General features: G+C 43.7%; 1 protein-coding gene across 1 annotated transcript in view; it reads left to right on the forward strand.

Moving 5' to 3' along the window:
- Positions 1-22,627, forward strand: part of F5 (coagulation factor V) — a 56,512-nt gene that overhangs the window by 14,087 nt on the left and 19,798 nt on the right. The window contains exons 4-14 of the mRNA XM_015586145.1: positions 4,157-4,369; positions 5,595-5,738; positions 8,095-8,316; positions 9,563-9,728; positions 13,634-13,811; positions 15,323-15,422; positions 15,827-16,038; positions 17,116-17,266; positions 18,010-18,222; positions 19,364-21,400; positions 21,518-22,253. Of these exons, the coding sequence (XP_015441631.1) occupies positions 4,157-4,369; positions 5,595-5,738; positions 8,095-8,316; positions 9,563-9,728; positions 13,634-13,811; positions 15,323-15,422; positions 15,827-16,038; positions 17,116-17,266; positions 18,010-18,222; positions 19,364-21,400; positions 21,518-22,253 (4,372 nt within the window). The remainder of the gene's footprint in view (positions 1-4,156; positions 4,370-5,594; positions 5,739-8,094; positions 8,317-9,562; positions 9,729-13,633; positions 13,812-15,322; positions 15,423-15,826; positions 16,039-17,115; positions 17,267-18,009; positions 18,223-19,363; positions 21,401-21,517; positions 22,254-22,627) is intronic.

The following is a 22,627-nucleotide window of genomic DNA, read 5'->3' on the forward strand; positions in this document are numbered from 1 at the left end:
GAATGTGACATTCTCAGTAATTTACTTTGGTTAACTAGATGGACATTTAAAAACTATTATTTGTTCAAGTAAACCTGAATGTGAAACCCTGACCATTTAAAAATAAATTTGACATCATTAGAAAATCAGTTATGCTGCTATATGTAGCATGTGTCATAGCCTGTTAGGTGATTCTTAGATAGTTATATGGTTGGTTCTCACAGATGAACAATGTGTTCTAATTGTGACATCTCCACTAAAGTGGTCTTAGAAGAAATCTAGAGGTGAAATCTACCACAACTAGGGCACCAGCATGTACCCTACTGTTAACTGGGCTGTGAGCCCCTCAGGGTCTCAGGCTATTTCTTTTTTACATTTGTGCTCTGGTGACTAGCACACAGCATCTCCACTAAAGTGGTCCTAGAAGAAATCTAGAGGTGAAATCTACCACAGCTAGGGCACCAGCATGTACCCTATTGTTAACTGGGCTGTGAGCCCCTCAGGGTCTCTTTTTTACATTTGTGCTCTGGTGACTAGCACACAGTCTGGAACACAGATGATGATAATGATGGTGATGGTGATGGCAATGGCAATGGCAATAGTGATGATGGTGATGGTGGTGATGATAATGGAGATGATGGTGATGATGGTGATGGCAATGGTGACAGAGGGAGGTTAAGAAACTTTCCTAAATCCACAGTTAGCAAGTGGTACAACTAAGAAATTTCAGTTCTGACCCCAAACCTCACGTGCTTTCTCCCACATTCTAGCAGGAGAAAGTATCATTAATTGTATAATATCAAATATTTAATGAAAACTGTGACGAATGCTGTTATATATGTGTATCTGTACATATATACATAGATGATATGCGTACATATACATCTCTATACTGTGATATATATAATCAGAGATCAGGGAATGAGTAAGCTGACATTTAAGCTGATATCTGAAGGATGATCACACCTTTATCCAAAGAGAGGAAGAACTTTAAAAGTCCTCTCTCACTCTACAAAGAGTAATCACGTTTCGTCCTTTGGAGCCTCGTGAAGGCGATGGAGAGAACGCCGTTTTCTGCTATAGGGATCCCCTGTGCTGTTTTAACACCTGGAGCAGTAGAAGTATTGTGTCCAGAAACATCATTTTTTAACTTTAGAGGCCACAAGGCACGAAGCCATGACTAAGGGCCGGCATGCTCGAGTCAGGACAGGCCTAGTCAACGACTGACCATGCAAGTTCCTGTCAACAGACAAGGTTTGACCTGAGAGGCTGACTGTCCTTATCAGTCCTGTTCATGCTTTGCCACAAAAGCTATTTTGCAACTTTGCAGAGATAATCCTTCCTGTTTATTAGCAGAGACTCTTTCTCATAAATGCTTCCTCCTTGTTGATTTAGACTGGAATATTATTACTTACAGGAAGTTATTTAAGCTTTTAATATTTTTCAAGTGCTGATAATTTTAACACTCAAACCTTGTTTATCAATAGAGTGAAAGTCCAGCCCATAGTAAATATTGGTTATTAATATCAAACTACCTTTTGGGGGAAAAATAGATACAACAGAATCCCATGTTAAGCTTTTTACTAGCACAAGGGTCACAAACTCAGATACCTGCAGTAACCAGGAGGGTAATTCAATGAAAAATGTAAGTGCAGTGGGGACTGGTGATCAGAGAGCCAGTGACCTTCCTGAAGGGGTCAGTCAGGACTCAGCCAAATTCTATGCAGGAGTTTGGTCCAGTGTCACCAGACCTCCAGGTTTTGTTTGTTCGTTTTTTAAGAGAAACCAGCAATCTAGATTCCTATATAATATTTCTGTGTTGTTAATGTTGGCATTAAATTTGTTTTAATATCATGCAATCTTAACAAAACACACCAATGGGCTAAGACTTGATGACCTTGGCTCTGGCCCACAGGACCTTAGATCTTAGGGTTTCCATAAACATTCATTGAGCATCTTGCCCATGCCAGGTACTATGAGAGGCACCAGAGATACTAAGACACACAGCCCAGCACTGCCTTTGGGGAGTTCACGCTCTGGTCACATTATGTGCAGGATGCGAACAAGTATTATCTAGCAGGATGAAGCGGAGCTCATCATCTGATACCACACATATTTGATTACACATTGTGATGAGTGCATAGCACATTCAGCGATCGGGGAAGCAATAAGCTTACATTTAGGTTGTCATCTGAAGGTTGGGCACACATTTATCCAAAGGAAGAAAGGGAGGAAAAGCACACAGACAAAGGGAACAGTGTGTGCAAAGGCCCTGAGGTAAGATGGAACTTGGCGTGCACGGGGAACCCAATGGGGGCCTGAGTGACTGATACATAGTATACAGGGAAAGGGCTACACATGATGAGCATGGAGAGAGAAGTGGGAGTAGATCACCCATGGGCTGTGGTCCATGTTAAGGATTTTATGATATAAGAAGCCATTGTCAGGATTTTAAGCAGGAACATGGCAAAAGAAGATCTGGGGTTTTAAGGGATCATTCTGTCTCCAGGGTGGGAAACAAAGCAAGGCTAATAAGCCAACAGTGGAGATAAAAAGGAATCATAAAAAATATGCAAACCAGAAGAAGGCAGGAAAGAAGAGAAAAAGGAGCAAAACCCAGATGGACAAATAGAAAACAAGAGCAGCATGATTTGAACCCAACCATATCAATAATTATATTAACAGCAAATGAGAAGAAACTATAACTAAGACAGATAAGACTGGATAAAAACCGACTGTATGCTATACTAGTAACATAAATATACCTTAAATTAAAGAGAAGTAAAAAGTAAAGGTTAAAAAAAGATATACCACAGCACTAATCAAACACGAGGGGGTATATATCATCCCATTTCTATGACATTACAGGAAAACAACATATAGTGACAGAGAGCAGATCGGTGGTCGTCTGAGCCTAGAGGGGGAGGTACTGCCTATGAATGGCACAAGTGGTGGACATTTTGGAGCAAGGGAGCTGTTCCGCACCTTGTTTGTGATAATAGCTACAGGGCTGTACACATTTGTCATATCTCGGCAAATAGCATATGTAAAATTGGTAAGTTTTATTGTGTGTAATTTATACAGAGAGAGGGAGGGAGGGAGGGAGGGGGGAGAGAGAGGGGGAGAGAGAGAGAGAGAGAAAGGGAGAGAGAGAGAAATAAAGAGAGGAAAAGGAAGGAAAAGGGAAAGAAAAAATTAAGCATTTCTGTTTCCAAAAGTATAGTCACTTAAGTAAGAATAGTTAGTTCCCTCTGGACCTTTATTCCATCATGTAAAGCGTTTTAGGTTGTTTTTAATCCTTATTGTTTGCCTGCATCCACACTCTGATGGTCTCAACTTCACCTCAAGGAATTTATCAAGCTGTTGTGAAAAGGAAGGAAAAGGGAAAGAAAAAATTAAACATTTCTGTTTCCAAAAGTATAGTCACTTAAGTAAGAATAGTTAGTTCCCTCTGGACCTTTATTCCATCATGTAAAGCGTTTTAGGTTGTTTTTAATCCTTATTGTTTGCCTGCATCCACACTCTGATGGTCTCAACTTCACCTCAAGGAATTTATCAAGCTGTTGTACCAAATAAAAATAATTTTATCCCAAAGAGAAATTCTGGCACCAGTTGATAAGTGAAACTCTCACCCAATTAAATGAGGACTGCCTCAGACAGGGGAAGCTGCCCGCCGCCTCCAGCTGGCTATCTATGACACTGATCTCTCCCCTTCCCGACCTCACTTGCTCCATCTCTAGCCACATCTTCCTTTTGTTGTTGAAAGCTGCACCCAACCCTCTGCCTTCTTTTAATCTTCAGAATCTCAGTTCTGTCTTTCCAATAAAGAAGACCAATTTCTACACCCTCTCCCTCTCCTGCTCGCAGAGAAAGATGAGCACACATGAAAGTGTTAATGGTGGGGTTTGGGGTACACGAAGGACCAAAGTAAGACATCTAAAGTTCTAATAATGTACTAGTAACATTTCCTATTCACTTAGATGACCAAGGACTCAAAGCCTTTATAATTACATGGACATAGGAGTGGATATAATGTGACTCTTTCCAAACAACGGAGGGTCACTATGAAGAGGCGCACACGCCTCTACAGAGATCTTACATTCCCCTAGATTTGAAAGTGATGACCAGGCAGCCCTCACAATCTGTCCGGATGTTTTGATAACTTCTACTTCTCCAGGTGCTTCCTACACTGACCACACATCCCCTGCAGAGAAGATGGATGATGCCGTTGCCCCAGGCCGAGAGTACACCTACGAGTGGGTTATCAGTGAGGACAGCGGGCCCACACGCGACGACCCGCCATGTCTCACACACATCTACTACTCTTACGAAAATCTGGTACAGGACTTCAACTCTGGGCTGATCGGACCTCTGCTTATTTGTAAGAAAGGTAAAAAAACGTACAAACAAACAAATAAACAAAAACATGAATGACAGCAAAGGAGTTGGGGTGCTAAGGAGTACTCTAAGGGAATGAGGCTCGAGACACCCTTGGAGCCTTTCTGTAGTCCAGGCAGAGGGAGAGGGCTGTGGACGCCAGACCACTGCAGGACATTGGCATCTGAGGGTTCGGAATCCTCCTGTCTCTTACAATCAATCCCTCCTTCATCTCAGTCCTGGAGCCTCTCCCGAGTAGGTCCCTGTCCTGTTGCCACGCCTGCAGCATCTGTAATGTTCACCTCGAGGCCACGTCACTTTGAAAGTGTACAGCAGCCTGTGCCCTGATGGGAGTGCTTGGAAAGAGTTGTGACTGACGTCAGAGGTTTGGGCTGGTGATCTGGTCTACAAACACACAAAACTCTAGCTTCTTTTCTTGTAAAAGAGACGAACCCTTTGGGTGGTAGGGTGCAAACACATCCAATTGACTTTTTAAGAAATTTCATTAGCTGGGCTTCTTAGGAACAAGCTTGGATTTTCATTGTACCTCAGAGGAATTCAGCTCATTTTTCATTAAAACAAACAAACAACCACAATGAACTGCGCTGTAGAAAAAAATGTGATGGACTCATCATCTCTCTGATGCACGCGCATGAGTCCCTAACTCATCGAGTCACTACACATATACATGTTTTCATTGCCTGGTACAGAGAGGATGTTGTGATTGCACTAAAAGAAATGAAAACTTATAGAAAGCTTTATTTCAGCTGCGTTTTTTTCCTCATATGAGAATGGACTAACCTTGACCCTTGCAACCAGTTCTCTAGTGTGCCATGCCATGTACACACAGGATGGCTGTATCAAACTTGGAGTGTGATGCTTTTCCCAACTGAGCTTGGTACCTATGTACCGGCCTACTGACACTGGAGAACATGGATACTTCTACTAAAGCCTTGACAGCCACCAAGTGTTCCCTCTGTGCCACATCACATTTACCTTTAAAGCCCCATTCCTCAAGGCTATGAGGGGCCAACGAAAACATGCAGTGTGGCACTAAGATTTTGATAATGCCCCAATTATCATTACTTGATAAAGATGCTATTTTTTAAAAGTAAGAACTTTTTCAAGTTGATACCATTATGATTGGCTGTTGGCCTTAAACCCTTTGTTATCTGGGAATAGCAAATGAGAGTCTTCTACCTGGGACGCTACTGACAGGTATGTCTCTCCTTTCACAGGCACCCTAACTGAGGATGGGATTCAGAAGATGTTTGACAAGCAGCACGTGCTGATGTTCGCTGTGTTCGATGAAAGCAAGAGCTGGAGCCGGTCGCCATCGCTAATGTACACGGTCAACGGCTACGTGAACGGGACGATGCCAGGTAACGCGTGGGCTGTGCGCTGCCCGAGAGCAGTAGCAGCATCGGTGTCTCGGGCCCTGCCATTTTCCTCACGGCACTTGGGACGCTGACCACACTCAGTTTTTCAGCTCTTAATCAGAAAGGTAATATAATCTAGCTCAGTGGTTCTCAAGGTTTTCTCATCTCTTCTTCTAATGAGCAAGTACAACTGATAAATTGGAAACTACGTAAGTGAAGGGGTATGCGGCCTTATTAGAAGTAGTGCTCTGAGTAGGTTTCACCTTGACCTGCATCTCCTGGAAGACTTCTAGGATATCAGCTCAATCTCTTTCAGTGAGTCATGCCTTCTTCCGCAGTGGAAGCTTTATAGGACAGAAGTTCAAGGTCAACCCCTAGCAGAAAGAGTCAACAGGAAGAATTCAATAAAGATACACTGGAGATGAACAGAAGATTAGGAGAAATAGCCAACAAATAAAAATACTATTGACATTTCAAAAGGTGACAGATGAGTAATATCCAAAGGCATGTAGGATGTTTTCTCTTTCCATTTGCACGTCGACTCTTTCAAAAAAGCAAAATCGTCGCAACTATAAAGAGAAAAAAACTGGCTTCCAATCAAACCATTTCTATCCGCTAAAAATGCTTTAGAACCAAAGATTCTGAGGGGAAAAGTAGAAAAATTAAAATATTACTTTATTAAATAAACCATTCAAAACACTAAGCTTCTCAGAGATCATTCTCTACATCTGAAAATCACAAATGGTTTCACTTACTAAAAAAACAAAATTTGGCAAGAGTTGAGGTTTTGACATTGCTTTTAAATTGTATTCTCTTTCATTTGACTCCTCTTCCCACCTATTATTACACACACTCAGATGACTCTAGGCTTTGATTCAGAGGTCCAAAACTTAAACTGGCATCTACCTTAAGAGACCTAAGTTCAAACCCTGCTCATCTCTCTGCCTTAGTGTCATCCTTGGCAGGTAGTTATCTCCCTGTGCTAACTTACAAAAATGGATTAACCATCAACACTGGTACGGGGGGGCGGGGTTAATAATTTTTTTTTAAACATAGAAAGTAGCATGTCCAGTGCTAAGGGACTTAGAAGGAAGTGGTCAAAAGTGGTCAAATTGTATCTGTGTCCCGGCAGACAGAATCATCTGTGTAAATACATGGAAGTTCAAAAAGCGAACCATATGCACAAAAAATAAAAATTAATAACTTGACCAGGGCATAGAGTATATGAATTTATGGTTGAAAAAAACAGAACAGTTGGGGTTAAGAGGGGCAGAGTAGAAACTGAGAGAAGTTAATGCTTGTAAAACAGCCTTACTGAATCAATGTAATAAATGCTGATACAGATATATTGAATGCTCGACTCAATTTGAGCATCCATTTGGGATGGCTAAATGCTTCCACCACAGCCTCCTGTCTAGCTACTCATTCTCAGGTTCTAGCTTTTTGTTCTCACCCGTGATACCAGGAACCCCTGCCTTGCTACAGTGGCCTACTGAAAAAGACTAAGCCCTTAGCCCCTCTGTGGGCACTGAAACTCAGCCCCATGGTCTGGTATCTAGTGATCATGGATCTGAAATGTAAAACCCATGCCAAGGGAAGAAGCCAGGACTGGAAGCTCCTACAGAGCAAATGAGCGTTTCTCCAGTCACTGCAGGAACAAAGAAGGAGCAAAACTCAGCTTCTGTGCTGTTCTCCTTACTCCAACCATGAGATGCTCCCAGTGGCCCAGCTAACGAGGAACCGTCCACTGCATTTTTAAGAAAAGCCTATAATCCACAAAGTAACTAATTGCCTTGACATTAAAACAACCAATGAGTGGGTACAGAAGCAATAATAAAATCCTTAAATTATCTTCACATCTCCTTCCTTTTAGGCAGAGCTCTGACCTCTATCTAGCTGACAGGATTGGGCTCTTGAACTCTGCCCTACTGCGGGCTCTGGCGACCCCCTCCAGCTGAGGCCAGATTGGTTCTAGAGTGACCAGCTTCCCAGGCTTGCCCAGGACTGTCCGAGTTCCAACACTGAAAATCCTACATCCTGGGAAACACCTCAGTCCCTGGTAAGCCAGGATGGCTGGCCACCTACTTCGTTGCCTCGTCGGCCTGATCCCCGAGCAATTCGTTTCTGAGCCAACATCCCCCATCTCTGGGCTCTATTCTTACCTCCGTGGTACCTCTTACTGCAATAAATCATGACGACTCGTTGGCCCATCACTTAGATATCTGCCTTTCTAGGGTGGGAACCACAATCAGAGTGTCTAGACTTCAGAACCCTGCACAATGGCTCATGCATAGCAGGCGCTCAGCACGTATCTGAGTGCTAACTGCCTGTTTTGGCCCTATCTCTTCCTTTCTCTCAGATATAACAGTTTGTGCCCATGACCACATCAGCTGGCATCTGATTGGAATGAGCTCTGGACCAGAACTGTTCTCCATTCATTTCAATGGCCAGGTCCTGGAGCAGAACCATCATAAGATCTCAGCCATCACCCTCGTCAGTGCTACGTCCACCACCGCAAACATGACTGTGAGCCCAGAGGGGAAGTGGACAATATCTTCTCTCATCCCAAAACATTTTCAAGGCAAGAAACTCTTCTGATAGTCTTGCTTATGAACGCAGGATCCTTTCTTCCCAGGCACTAACTCTCTCCTTCTCCTGTGCCCTTTCAAGCCACCTACATTCCAGATACTCATGCCTTGGTCCCCGAGAACAGAATTTAGATTCTCCTCTTTTAGATTCATAATCTAGTCGGGGATGGAGGAAGTGGAGGAATTGACAAAGATTTTTAAAAATGAAGCAAAAGCTGAAGAGGTCTCTACTTCCTTGAAAGGAAAAAGGAGGAAGGAAACTAATACATACATAGAGATATTCTTTCTTAGGGTATTTAATAAGGAAAAGACCTGAATGTTAAAACAGGACAAACATCTGCAAATTTACAGAAGTACCAAGTTATAGAAAATATCAGTTGTAACATGAAAAGATTATCTTCTATAGCAAGATGAGCACAAAGATTGGCATAAAGGGGAACCCAATGGATGTGAACTGAATGGGTCAAACACAAAAACGTCACAGCTGAGCAGTGGGCTTCTGAGAACACTGGTGAATTGTCAGCCCACGTTATTATGTGGTACCACATAAACAAAATAACTACTGTTCTACTATACATTGGTGCTTTAAGACTGTTGTAAACAGACCAAAATGTAAGTCAATGATATTGCTGTAGGAAATGTTACCAAAATAATATATATAAGCAAAACCCATAGGAAAGATTGACCTCACAGGATCTTTTCATTTTCTTTTCACGCTGAGCAGTCAAAATTATATTTGAAGTAACGAAATTGTCACAATATCCCTGGAAGGAGAGTTCCAAATAATAATAAAAATAACACCAATAAATAAACATTATTGAACTCAAGTCCTTTTCGTATTAACTTATTTAATTTTAACGACAGTTTCATACAGTATTTACTAGTCTTATTTTCATTTTACAACTAAAAGGACAGCTGACAGGAAAGGTGAGAAATCGACAAGACCTAAGTGATAAGGTTTTAAGGGTCTGGAAATGACAAATGCTCCCGCTCCGGAAGAAGCAGCGGAAATGTTTCTAAATACTCTCCCTAACCCAGCCTCTCTCCTCCTTGCTTTTCACCCATGCCCCGTCTCCACTGCACTGAAAGAGCTGCAAACCAAAATGTGCAACACTTGCCTGGGCTTTACTTTCGATGTTATTATTTAACGCTTCTACAAATTTACTTAAAAGATACACATTTTAATCAGCCTTAATTTCTTCTCTCAAATGCTTTCACTGTCTTTATGTTCTAACTCAGCTGGGATGCAGGCTTACATAGACATTAAAAACTGCGCAAAGAAAACCAGGAATCTTAAGACGCTAACTCGCGAGCAGAGGCGGCACATGAAGAGGTGGGAATACTTCATCGCGGCGGAGGAAGTCATCTGGGACTACGCACCTGTAATACCAGCGACCATGGACAAGTGAGTTTCGGGGTTCTTACCACTGTGCAAAGGTTTAGGACATGTTCCATAGGGTCCTGTATGTGTGAAGTGAAATGTCATGAGTTGACAACTCTCAAGGGAATATGTGTTCTGAATTCCATTCAGGTCTTCTTGTTGAAATCAATCTGTAATTACCCCAAACTCACCAAGGGAAATTAATAATAATAATGATAATAGTAGCAGTAGCAGCAGCAGCAGCAGCCGCCACTTGGTAAATGCATGCTGCTGCCAAGCATTGTGCTAACCCCTTTGTAAGAGCTTCACTTTAACTCCAAAGTTAGAAATAGCTCTTGTCTATTTTGTAGGTTAGTAAATGGGTCAAAGAGATTAAGAAATTTGAAAATTCAGATTGATCTTAAACACATGAAAAATACTCAAGCTTGCTCACAGTAAGAGAAATGCAAATTAAACCTCTCTGAAACACTGATTTTCACCTAGCATACTCACCATCTGGGTGAGTATGTTACTGATCTGTTGGCGAGGCTGTGAGGAACAGGTGCTCTCATGTATTGCTGATGGAAGAGAAAACAGGAAGCGCCTGTCTAAAGGATAATGTGGCACTATCAAAATTATAAATACCTACACCCTTTGACCCAGCAACCTCACCCTGGGAATCTACTTGTTCGCAGGTGAAATTATGTACGTACAAGATACTCAATGCTGTACTGTTAGAAGCGGCAAAAGACTGGAAATAACCCAAAATATCCATCAATAGGAAACTGGTTTAATTATGGTATATTCATATATGGAATACTGTGCATCTGTTTAAAAAAGGATGCAAACATGCTCTATGTACTAATATGAAAAGTTCTCCGATATATTATTAAATTAAAAGTCAAGGGAGTCAGACAGCAGGATAAGAGGTCCCCAACTCGTATCCCCCACAGCAATAATAATTTGGCAGCCATCCGCAAATGAAAGTGTGTTTGTGAGAGCTTTGGAATCCAGGCAGGAACTTGCGAAATCCCAGTGAAAGCCAAGACCAAGGAGGCCTGTTTTGAGAAGCAAGTCCATGCTCAGGCAGTAGGTTTGCTGACTGTGGTTCCAGTTACAAAACTAGAAACAGCCTCATTCCCTTATAGATTCTGCTACAGCCCCATTTGGCCTTGGTTCTGCTACAACACCATTTGATAAGGGACCCAAGAGTCACATCTGTCCATGACCTTGAAGGCTGGCCTGCAGACCTTGGTCCCACTGCAGATCTTGAAGTAACCCAGCTCCAACCCTCCCAACTGCTGTCCAGAAATAGTACTGCCCACCCAGGGACCTACCCAGTGACCTGGTGGTAGCCCTCCCAAGGACCAGATGGGAGCCATACCCATCTACACACCTGGTAACAGGCCCACCATTTGCAAACTCAACTGAGGACCTTGAAGTGGACCATTGTTGCAGTGCCAGCTACCAACCAAGGTCCTGGAGGCAGTCCCATCTTCCCAGGGACCAGACAAGATCCATGCCCACCTTAGCCCTTGGTAAAGGCTTGCCAACTACAGATGCCACTGTGGGCCCACCAGCAGCCATGTGGCTTGATTCCAGCCTCACCCAAATGCAATCCCAGAGGCCTGACAGAAGAAGGTCTTTACCTGCCAAAATCAGTCTGTAAAGGCTGGAAGAGGGTGTTTGCTTCTTCAAACACAGAGACACCAATACAAAGCTACACAAATCACAAAGAATCAGGCGAATATGATACCATCAAAGAAACTAATAAAGCTTCAGTAACTGACATGAAAGAAGTGGAGATCTACGAATTGCCTGACAAATAATTCAAAATAAGTATCTTAAAGAAGCTCAATGAGGCGCAAGAGAACACAGATAGGCAACTAAACAAAACCAGGAAAACAGTGCACGAACAAAATGAGAAGTTTAATAAAGAAATAGAAACCGTAAAAAAATAACCAAGCAGAAATCCTGGAGCTGAAGAATACAATGACAGAACTGAAAAATTCAATAAAGGGCTTTAATACCCGACTCAATAATGCAGAAGAAAGATTCAGCAAACTCAAAGACAGGTCATTTGAAATTATCCGGTTACATGAACAAGAAGAAAAATGAGTGAAAAAGAATGAAGAAAGCTTACAGGAATTATGGGGTAATATCAAAAGAACTAATATATGCATTGTAGGAGTCTGAAGGAAAAAGAGGAGAGAAAAGGGCAGAAAGCTTATTTAAACATAATGGCTGAAAACTTCCCAAATCTTGGGAGGGATATGGATATACAGACTCATGAAGCTCCAAAGAGCTACCCAAAAGCAAGATCAACCCAAAGAAAATTACCCCCCAAGACACTGTAATCAAATTGTCAAAAGTCAAAGAGAGCGAATTCTGAACACAACAAGAGATAAGCAACTTGTCATATACAAAGCAACCTCCGTAAGGCTATTAGCAGATTTCTTAGCAGAAACCTTGGCGGCTAGGAGAGTGTGAGATGATACATATTCAAAGTGTTGAAAGAAGAAAAAACTGCCAACCAAAGATAACGATATCTTACTCCTCAAAACTGTCCTTAAGAAGTGAGGAGAGAGATACATTCTCCTTGACAAAGAAAAGCTGAGGGAGTTCAACATTACTAGACCTGCCTTATAATAAATGCTAACAAGGGTTCTTCAGGTTGATATGAAAAGATGCTAAGATACTAAGTAGTAACAAATCATCTGAAACCTAATATACACGGTAGTGACTATAGTTAATAATACTATATTGTATACTTGAAATTTGTTAAGACAGTAAATCTGAAGTTTTCTCACCACACACAAAAAGAAATAGTAACTATGTGAGGTGGTGCAAGAGTTAATTAACTTGTGTGGTAAAAACACATAAATCATCATGTTGTATACTTGACATATATACACCTCAGTAAAGCTGGAAAAAATGCAAAAAAAAAAAAGTCAAGTTGTAGCAGAGTATATAAATAGCTGCCTTTTGTTGAAAAGTGAGAGGATGAGAATATTTACATTTGCAAGTTATATTTGCATAGATGCTCTGGAATCATACACATGAAATTAATACAAGTGAATACTTAGAAAATGCAGGGATGGTTAGAGAAGGGGGGTTGAGGGGATCTAGTATGTGAGAGTTTTCACTAACCAAAATATTTTAATTTACATTTAAAAATTTTAACTGAGAAAATGAGTAAAAAAGGAATTGCTCAAGATCATATAACGACTGACAGAACTGAGATAGAAACTCAGGCCTCTCTGGCAACACTCAGTGCTTTTTATTATGCACAGTGAAGGCATGAAGTGGATACATTCTACCAAGGAGTTTCTGCTTTTGCAAACTAAGGTAATAAAGAGGACAAGGGGAAAGTGGTCTTTGTTGCTGCCTCCAAATCACGCATCGCAGCACTGCAGAAGACGGGGGAGGGCGGTTGCTTCCCAGTTGGCACAGGATCAGGGTAGATGGTAGGCAGAGTAGATCAGTAGCACAGAACGATGTCTGCCAAAGTGAAAGCTTCCTGGACTGTAAAAGTGCTTTCAGAAATTGAGAAATAACTGGAAAGCCAATAAAGTTACCATAAATTAAATGACAGAAAAGACTTAAGAAAAAGTCATAGTGTGTCCCACCCTTTCATCTATGTAGACCTTTGCCCAGAGACAGCTCAGGTCTACTCTAGCAACCAGAGGGCCAGATCTAAGTGGTTTCTTCTCACCGTGACTCCAGCTTTATCCGTGGTTGAGGAGACAGATCAGAAGTTTCCAGTTCTCCAACTAGAGAGAAGATATCAGGACTTTGCAAATCGTATTAAGAGTTTTTTTTAGAAAACCAGCTTTTTAGCTCATCCAAGAGCAGAACTTCTTTCTACATACAAGAGTTCCCCCCGACCCTACTGGGATCTCTACTTGAGAAAATGATTTAATTTTTTAAAACTTTTATTTCACTTTAAGAAAATACAGATCTCTGCATTTGGATAATTTCTCAAACCAAATTGGAAAACACTATAAGAAGGTTGTCTACAAACAGTACCAAGATGAGTCCTTCACCAAACGCCTGGAGGATCCCAATATCAAAGAAAATGGGATCTTGGGCCCAATTATCAGAGCTCAAGTCAGAGACACACTCAAAGTAAGTAACGGAAATATAGAACCATCTGAACACATTAAAGAGTGAAAGAGATTATAAGTATTGGTTTATTTTTAAAAGAAAAGGTGTCCATATAATTTTTAATTCAAATGAAACTTGTAATTTTTATTTACTATTTGTACTTATTTATAGCCTACCTCATAGTACAAAGAATGAGACAGTTTATCAAATTAAAGAGAATGAAACAAAGAGTCAATGTAATTGGGGTGGAGAATATGGGCCAAAAATTAAAACCAAGGTTAAGTATATTGAAACACATATCATATGCTTCTATAAAGTTGTCTGCAAATTTTGTCCTGAGCTTTCTAGCAGCCAAAGTAAAAAGGGAAATGAGTCAGGGCAAGATTTACAGTAGTCATAAAAGAAGCACAGAGACTAGAGAAGAATTTCTGCCATGGATCCTTTTTTTAAAAAAAAAAGATGTGGGATGACACAGTGGAGCAAATCCTTGATAAAATCCCAATAAATTATGCATAGCCTTTGAAAATAATTATGCATAGCCTTTTAAAATAATATTTTTCATTAGAGCTGAGAACATCGCAGTAAACACAGGTGAGTAAAAACGATTCTTCACTGGGGTCCAGGTATACAGGTCTCTGAAGATTATTCCCTGATGAAGGCAAATTTAGATATGTAGCAAGAACACTGAGTGTTCTTCAGACAGTTTTCTCTAAATGTTATATCACGACATCAAGCTTTTTATAAGAACTGGGACACAGATAACTGAAAGTTCCGATCTTTGGCGAGATTCTAGAATGCAGTTAATCTACAGATAAAGGATGATCCAAGTGCTTTGGCAATCAGCCAAGTAGAAGATAAGACTAAGATTCTCTTTTGAAGATTAAGGAGCCTAACTAGGACTCCTGTGTGAATAATGCTCCTCCCTTCACCCCTGCATGGAGTGAACTAAGAGGATATCCACAGACAAGGTCAGTCCTGTTCATTTGAAAATACCCAAAGGACAGAAAGCAGCCTCTCTCTGTCACTCTCCCCCTTCCCCCATTTCAGATCCCCTTTAGGTACTCTGAGTGACTATAAATATACATCACTGGAAATTTAGGATCTGGCTCTTTTCCATGCCTTTCAAGAAGATGGCTTCAAAGACACTGGTCTTAGGAGATGTGGCTGGCCGGGGGAGGGGATCATGGTCTAGGCAGAAGGAGCAGATCTGAAGTCATATGCGGTCCAAGCTGGAAGGAGGGGAAAGGGGACGAGGACCAGTTTAGAGAAGGTGATACACTGTGAGGAAACTGTCACTTCCAAGATCAGATTTCTCTTTCCATTTTCTGCCTTACTGTGTGAGTGAAATACTCTCAAATGCTGCTTTCAGGTGATGGCAGAGGTTGCTGCTCAGACAAACAACTAGTTTGCATGCGTGCCCATCCGCACACACACACACCACCCAACAAGCGAATGTGCAAAGTTGGCATCCTCTATTAATTCTCATGATCGACCTTAAATTCTGAAATAATGAATTTGAGTTAACTTTGTAGATCGTGTTCAAAAATATGGCCAGCCGTGTCTACAGCATTTACCCTCACGGAGTGACCTTCTCTCCTTTTGAAGATGAAGTCAACTCTTCCTTCTCCTCAGGTTTGAATTTTTCACTTCTACTGGAAACTACTGACCTCTGAGAGGCCACTATATCTTTCTACCATCCTTCTTGCTTAGTAGATAGCGTGTGCGGTCAGGTAGTACACGTGGAGGGTGCCCTAAAAGTCACAACTCGAAGCTGCTCACTTCCAGGGTTTGTTTACCCTGCTGGTGACAAAATACAATATCGTCTGGTAGTGCCATAGCGGCCTCTAGTGGAGCAATAGCTGATGACTACATGCGATCCAGGGTTCTCTTAAGTGGAGCTTAATATAAAAAGAATATCCCTTTCCCAATATTAACTGGTTGTAATGAGGGCTCAATTATTCATTCATTCACTCACTCATTCATTTTCACAAAATAATTTTGCAAATTAAAACAATTCTGACTGTGTTTTCTTTCAGGCAGTAACACCATGATCAGAGCAGTTCAACCAGGGGAAACCTATACTTACAAGTGGAACATCATGGAGTCAGATGAGCCCACAGAGAATGATGCCCAGTGCTTAACGAGACCCTACTACAGCAATGTGGACATCACGAGGGACACTGCCTCTGGGCTGATAGGGCTACTTCTAATTTGTAAGAGCAGGTCCCTGGACAAGCGAGGCATACAGGTATCTTGTCCTTGATGAAACCTTCCAGAAATTTCTGAGAATTTCTTCTGGCTGGAACAGATTAGGTCTCCTTGCTAAACAATGCGGCTTTTCTAGAGAACAGAAAATATTAAGTAGTCCTCTTTAGCATGAATGTGATAACGTTTATTCCTTTGGTTACATCTTTGTCTTGTTGTATACTCTCACTGCAGAAGGCAAGTCTACAGTGTGAAACTATTTTGGTATAGTTTCTAATTCCAGGTCTGTTGACATTGGCTATGTGAGAAGCAGATCATTTGGCCTCTCTGAATTTCTTTCTTTTATCAAATGGGTAAAATCCGTCCTAAAAATTGTATAGGGTTGTTTTGGGGCTCGGTGAGACGCCACCTGGTAGAAGTGTAAAGTTCTGTAGCAACCCTTGCTGCCTTTAGATATCTACACTGGAGAGAGAACAGAGAGAGATACTGGAGACATAGCTTCTAGTGAGATGGGGCCTAAACAATGTCCCTCTCTAATGAGACTAAATTATACAGAAGAATGTGAACAAAGATATGGATCTTCTGCATTAATGTTCACTGAAGAATAATAGTTGCATATTATTAACTTAAAATTCACAATTAGGCAAAGCTATAATCAAAAAGTCTCAGCCCAAGGCATACAAAATAAATATACGCCTAGAAAAATCAGAAATGGACATTTGGAAGACCTAATTTATTGAGCTCAGAAAGAAAACAGTATAAAGCTTTTCTGTTGCCACCTCCTGTTTTGTCCTTTGCAAATCTAGGAGCACATGCAATCATTCAGGTTGAGAGAGAAGCAGAATTACAGTTGCCATGGTAAAACGGGACTTCTCTATTAGCATAGTTCAGTCTCTGAACTTCGATCTGCTCTGTTGGCTTTTGCTAACACCTTTGTCTCTGACAAGGGGTGTGGACACATGGGTTCTTACAAGGGGTGTGGACACATGGGCTCTCATAAATGCCTGCGCCGTGGCTTCGGGGGTCGCGAGGACTGTGCTGGTGGGTTTCAGAGAGGGACTCAGCGCTGTGGACGACCAGCGGGATAGCGATTAACGAACGTGCCACTTTTACCCGCCAGAGGGCAGCAGACATCGAGCAGCAGGCCGTGTTTGCTGTGTTCGACGAGAACAAGAGCTGGTACATTGAGGACAACATCCACAAGTTTTGTGAAAATCCTGACAAGGTGAACCGCGATGACCCCAAGTTTTATGAATCAAACCTCATGAGCAGTAAGTCGGAGCACTGCGTCTGTCCATCAGCTTCTCGCTGCTGTGGTTGAAGCATGGCTGTGCCTAGAGGCAGAGACGTGGACTAGCACCCACGCACCTCTCACGCCCACTTCCGCCCGGGGATCTGGTGGTGAAATTACTGGGGGACATTACAGCAACCCTTTTACAGCAAGAAGTCAAAAGCTTGTTATCTTTACAAGTCTTCTGGTTTCCTGCTCCCAGCATGTGTGCATGTGTGTGCGTGTGTGTGCGTGTGTGTGTGTGCGCGCACGCGCATGCTCTGGGCAGGGAGGCACAGAGCAGGGGACGCGGGTGGCGAGCGAAGGGCTGCAGGACGTGGTGGGTGGTGTCTGGGAATCTGTCTCGGTGCAAGGCGAACTCCTTAGGCCAGGGCAGCAGCTCGGTAGGTAACCCGGGGCTGGACTGCCAAATCAGACTAAGAAGGTCAATGCGGATGGGGAGCCGGGGGTGTTGGAACGTCTGTCCGCCAAGAGGTTTAGGGCTCGCTAAGAATTTCGGGACAGAAGGGATCACCCGAGCCCCGGCTGAGGCGTTTGCTGTGGGCTTAAGCTAAGGGCCCAGAGCCAATGCTGGGGGGAAGCCTGAGTTTGATCCTCCAGTCAGTCACATGTCAGACCTGGTAAAGCTCATTTCGTAGTCATTGCCTTGGGACGTTCATTTTCCGTATAACGATACTGCCCTTGTTGATAGGCCTGGCGTTTTAACAGACTTAACTCTTTCAGCTATCAATGGCTATGTGCCGGAGAGCATACCCACCCTGGGTTTCTGTTTCGATGACACTGTCCAGTGGCACTTTTGCAGTGTGGGAACCCAAGATGACATTTTGACCATTCACTTCACTGGGCACTCATTCATCTATGGAAAGAGGCACGAGGACACGCTGACCCTCTTTCCCATGCGTGGGGAATCTGTGACCGTCACGATGGACAATGTTGGTAAGGGCCCAGACGCCGAGGGCATCTCTGGCCTCTCAAGGTCTGGTGCAGCTTGCCAGACGCCCACAGCTCGCTGGTCCTCGCAGGCTTTCAACACTCCTCATGATTTCTATTTGGGGCATTAATCCCTTCAACAGGCTAGTCCTTTAATGTGGGACCCATTTATCCTTCTCTGGGCTAAGTGAGAAGCACGGACACACGTCCGCAGCAACATAAGGCATAGCTTTGGGGAAGAAGCATGAACATTCAGTCACAAAAGAAAGTTTCTTTTTCCAAAATGTCCTTTTCTGTTTTTTTTAACGATCATCAGATATGGTGCTTTAGAGGCTGGCATCAGACACAGCACAGTGTCGTCAGAAGCACGTGGGCTTTGGAATTCATCAGACCTGGATTCAAATTCTGCTCCGCCACTGTATACAGATATTGAGTGGCGGAGCAGAATTTGACCTCACTGAGCCTCATTTTATTAATCTGAAAAACAGAACAACACCTTACAGAGTTGTTTTGACCATTAATCGTAATACGTGCCAAGTGCCTAGCACTCAGTAGACACGCGGCAAGTGGCAATGATCAGTGAACTCCCAGGAAGTCTTCAGTGTGCCAACAAATCATACCATTTCAAAGAGATTCGAAACTGTCCTGGGCCCACCTGAATTACTTATTACTTAGAAATATCTAAATGTCTTTTATTTCTGGGAGTAGACGTCACCACCTGCTCCTAACTCCAATCCTCAAACAAGATGTTTATAATTCTCAAAGTTCATTTTATTCTCAATTCATCCCTTTTAAAATATATTCGGAAGCAGTAACTCTCAAACTATCTGTGCTGAGTCCTCCCTAATCTCCACTGACCAATACTTTTGGTCTATATTCTGTTAAACAAGATAAGTGCACTGATCACATGCTTGGATGTCACAGCAACATCAAATTGCTTTAAAGTTTCCTGAACACTCTACTCTTGGTTCTTCTCGTGTTGCTGTGGAACAGTAAACGACAGTTCACAGACCAGCAGTGGTCCTCAGGCCTCACCAGAGTGTCTCTGACTGAAGTCTGCTGGAAGTTATCTACCACAATGGATGCTAGAGTGTTTTATATCTTTTTCTGGACCTAGAGCTCTCTATTCTCTGTCTCTCTTGTATAGGAACCTGGATGTTAACTACCATGAATTCCAATCCAAGAAGCAAAAACCTACGGCTGAGATTCAGGGATGTGAAGTGTATCCGGAACGATGATGAAGACCTGTATGAGATATACGAACCTTCAGCGTCTACGGCCATGACTACAAGGAAAATGCGTAACTCTACAGAAATCCGAGATAATGGGGATGATGCTGAATATGATTACCAGGACATACTGGCTTTGTCGCTAGGAATTAGGTCATTCAGAAATTCATCATTGAATCAGGAGGAAGATGAGTTGAATCTTACTGCTCTAGCCCTGGAGAACAGCTCTGAATTCATCCCTCCAAATACTGATACGGCCATTGGTTCAAATTCTTCTTCTCCACATAACGTTAGCAGGCTCACTGCCAATAACATTGCAGAACCTCACATGACCCCTCCTCACCCAGAAGCCACCACAGGTGGTCCCCACGTGGGACACATTAACTTAGAAAAGAACTCAGTTCTCAACCTTTCCACAGAAGAGCTTTCCAGCCCCTATTCTGAAGACCCTATAGAGGATCCTCTGCAGTCGAATGTCACGGAGATAAGCTTACTTCCACCAGGCGCAGAAGGGTTCAGAAGTCAAGAACATGCTAAACATGAGAGATTCAAGGTAGGGAGAGAACAAGCGGCAAAGCACAGGTCCTCCCCGCTGGAATTCCCAGCGCACGAAACTGGGCGCCATTTAAGCCAAGGCAACTCTTCTCCTCCCCGAATGGGGCCCTGGAAGGCCCCTCCCAGTGGCCTGTTACTCCTAAAACAAAAGACGCCATCTAGGATTCTGAATGGGAAATGGCATTTGGTTTCTGAAAAAGGGAGTTATGAGATAATCCAGGAGGCTGATGGAGACGTGGCTGGTAATGAGGTGCCAAGTGGCCCCTGGAACGCCTCCAGGGCCTGGGGAGAAGGCACCCCTCTTACAGACAAGCCTGGGCATCGGGGCAGCCACCCGAAGTCTTCTAGATTTAGATATAAATTTCCACAAGTAAGACAGGATGGAGGAAACAGTGGGTTGAAGAATGGCACTTTTTTCATTAGGACACGAAAAAAGAAAAAGGAAGAGAAGCTTGCACACTACGTTCCTTTTTCTCCAAGGGGCTTTCGTCCTCTAAGAGGAGAGGCCAACGTCACATTTTCAGACTTACTTCACGAGTCTAGTGAGACACCTTTCCCCACCAACCACAATCACACATTGCCCTCTGCGAATCTTAGCCTGGCAGCCTCACTTCCTGACCATAACCAGAACCCCCCAAACGACACCAACCACACAAGCTCCCCTCCAGATTCCTATCAGATGATGCCCCCAGAAGAGCATCATCAAACGTTCCCTATTCGAGACTCTGACCACGTGCGCTTCACTACAGACCCCAGTCACAGATCCTCTCCAGGGCCTGGCCAGACACTCGACTATGGCCTAAGAAATGAGTCCTTCCCTAGTGACATGGGAAAAATGCCCCCTTCCTTAGAACTTGAAGTCTGGCAGGCAACCATGTCTCCAGACCTCAGTCACCCATCCCTCTCCCCAGAACTCCATCAGACAACCCTCTCTCCAGACCTCGGCCAGGAGCCTCTCTCTCCAGACCTCGGCCAGGAGCCTCTCTCTCCAGACCTCGGCCAGGAGCCTCTCTCTCCAGACCTCGGCCAGGAGCCTCTCTCTCCAGACCTCGGCCAGGAGCCTCTCTCTCCAGACCTCGGCCAGGAGCCTCTCTCTCCAGACCTCGGCCAGGAGCCTCTCTCTCCAGACCTCGGCCAGGAGCCTCTCTCTCCAGACCTCGGCCAGGAGCCTCTCTCTCCAGACCTCGGCCAGGAGCCTCTCTCTCCAGACCTCGGCCAGGAGCCTCTCTCTCCAGACCTCGGCCAGGAGCCTCTCTCTCCAGACCTCGGCCAGGAGCCTCTCTCTCCAGACCTCGGCCAGGAGCCTCTCTCTCCAGACCTCGGCCAGGAGCCTCTCTCTCCAGACCTCGGCCAGGAGCCTCTCTCTCCAGACCTCGGCCAGGAGCCTCTCTCTCCAGACCTCGGCCAGGAGCCTCTCTCTCCAGACCTCGGCCAGGAGCCTCTCTCTCCAGACCTCGGCCAGGAGCCTCTCTCTCCAGACCTCGGCCAGGAGACTCTCTCTCCAGACCTCACCCAGACAACCCATTCCCCTGACTTTGGTCAGTTGCCCCTTTCCCCTGACCTCGGCCAGGAGACTCTCTCTCCAGACCTCGGCCAGGAGACTCTCTCTCCAGACCTCGGCCAGGAGACTCTCTCTCCAGACCTCGGCCAGGAGACTCTCTCTCCAGACCTCGGCCAGGAGACTCTCTCTCCAGACCTCACCCAGACGATTCGTTCCCCTGACTTTGGTCAGTTGCCCCTTTCCCCTGACCTCAGCCAGGAGACTCTCTCTCCAGACCACAGTCAGATGACTCTTCCTCCTCATCTCGGGCAGACATCACCCCCTCCAGACCCTGATCAGACACCTCATGCTTCTGAATCCAGTCAGTCATTGCCTCTTCCAGAATTTGATCCGATTTTCCCTTACCCTGACCTTGGTCAGAGGCCATCTACTCCGCTGTCTCCTACACTAAATAGCACGTTTCTACCAAGGGAGCTTAATCCACTGGTTGTGCTCGGCTTCAGCGATGATGATGGAGATTACACTGAGATCATACCAAGGGAGAAGGAAGACAGCAGCGAAGAAGACTATTTTGAAGTTGATTATGTGGCCTATGATGACCCTTACAAAACTGATATTAGGACAGACATCAACTCCTCCAGAAACCCTGACAACATTGCAGCATGGTACCTCCGCAGCAACAACGGGAACAGAAAAAATTATTACATTGCTGCCGAAGAAATATCCTGGGATTACGCAAAATTTGCACAAAGGTTTGGCTAGTTTTCTCCTTTTTATATTCTCATTTTCCACTACTGCTTAAGAACAAATAAACAAACTAACTAATTACAACAGTTCGAGGAGACAATTCTGGGCAAATTATGCTAAGTATGATTTAGTTCCCCTAACTGCAACTTGGTTTACACTGTTTCCTTTATCAGTTCCAAAATATGCATCTCTACTTTAGAGGGCATCTGGACAATACAGAAACAACCGGTGTAAGACGTCTGTGACAGTCCGTAATCAAATACGCCCTCGCCTCTCTCTTCTCCTCAGGACAAACGTTCCTGCTCCTGCCTCTCGCTCCAGTGTAGCACCCAACCTCCCCATAGCCATCCGCTAAGCAATATGATTTCACTGAAGTTAG

This window comes from Pteropus alecto, unplaced genomic scaffold, assembly GCF_000325575.1.
Source record: "Pteropus alecto unplaced genomic scaffold, ASM32557v1 scaffold101, whole genome shotgun sequence".
In the NCBI taxonomy this organism is placed as follows: domain Eukaryota; kingdom Metazoa; phylum Chordata; class Mammalia; order Chiroptera; family Pteropodidae; genus Pteropus; species Pteropus alecto.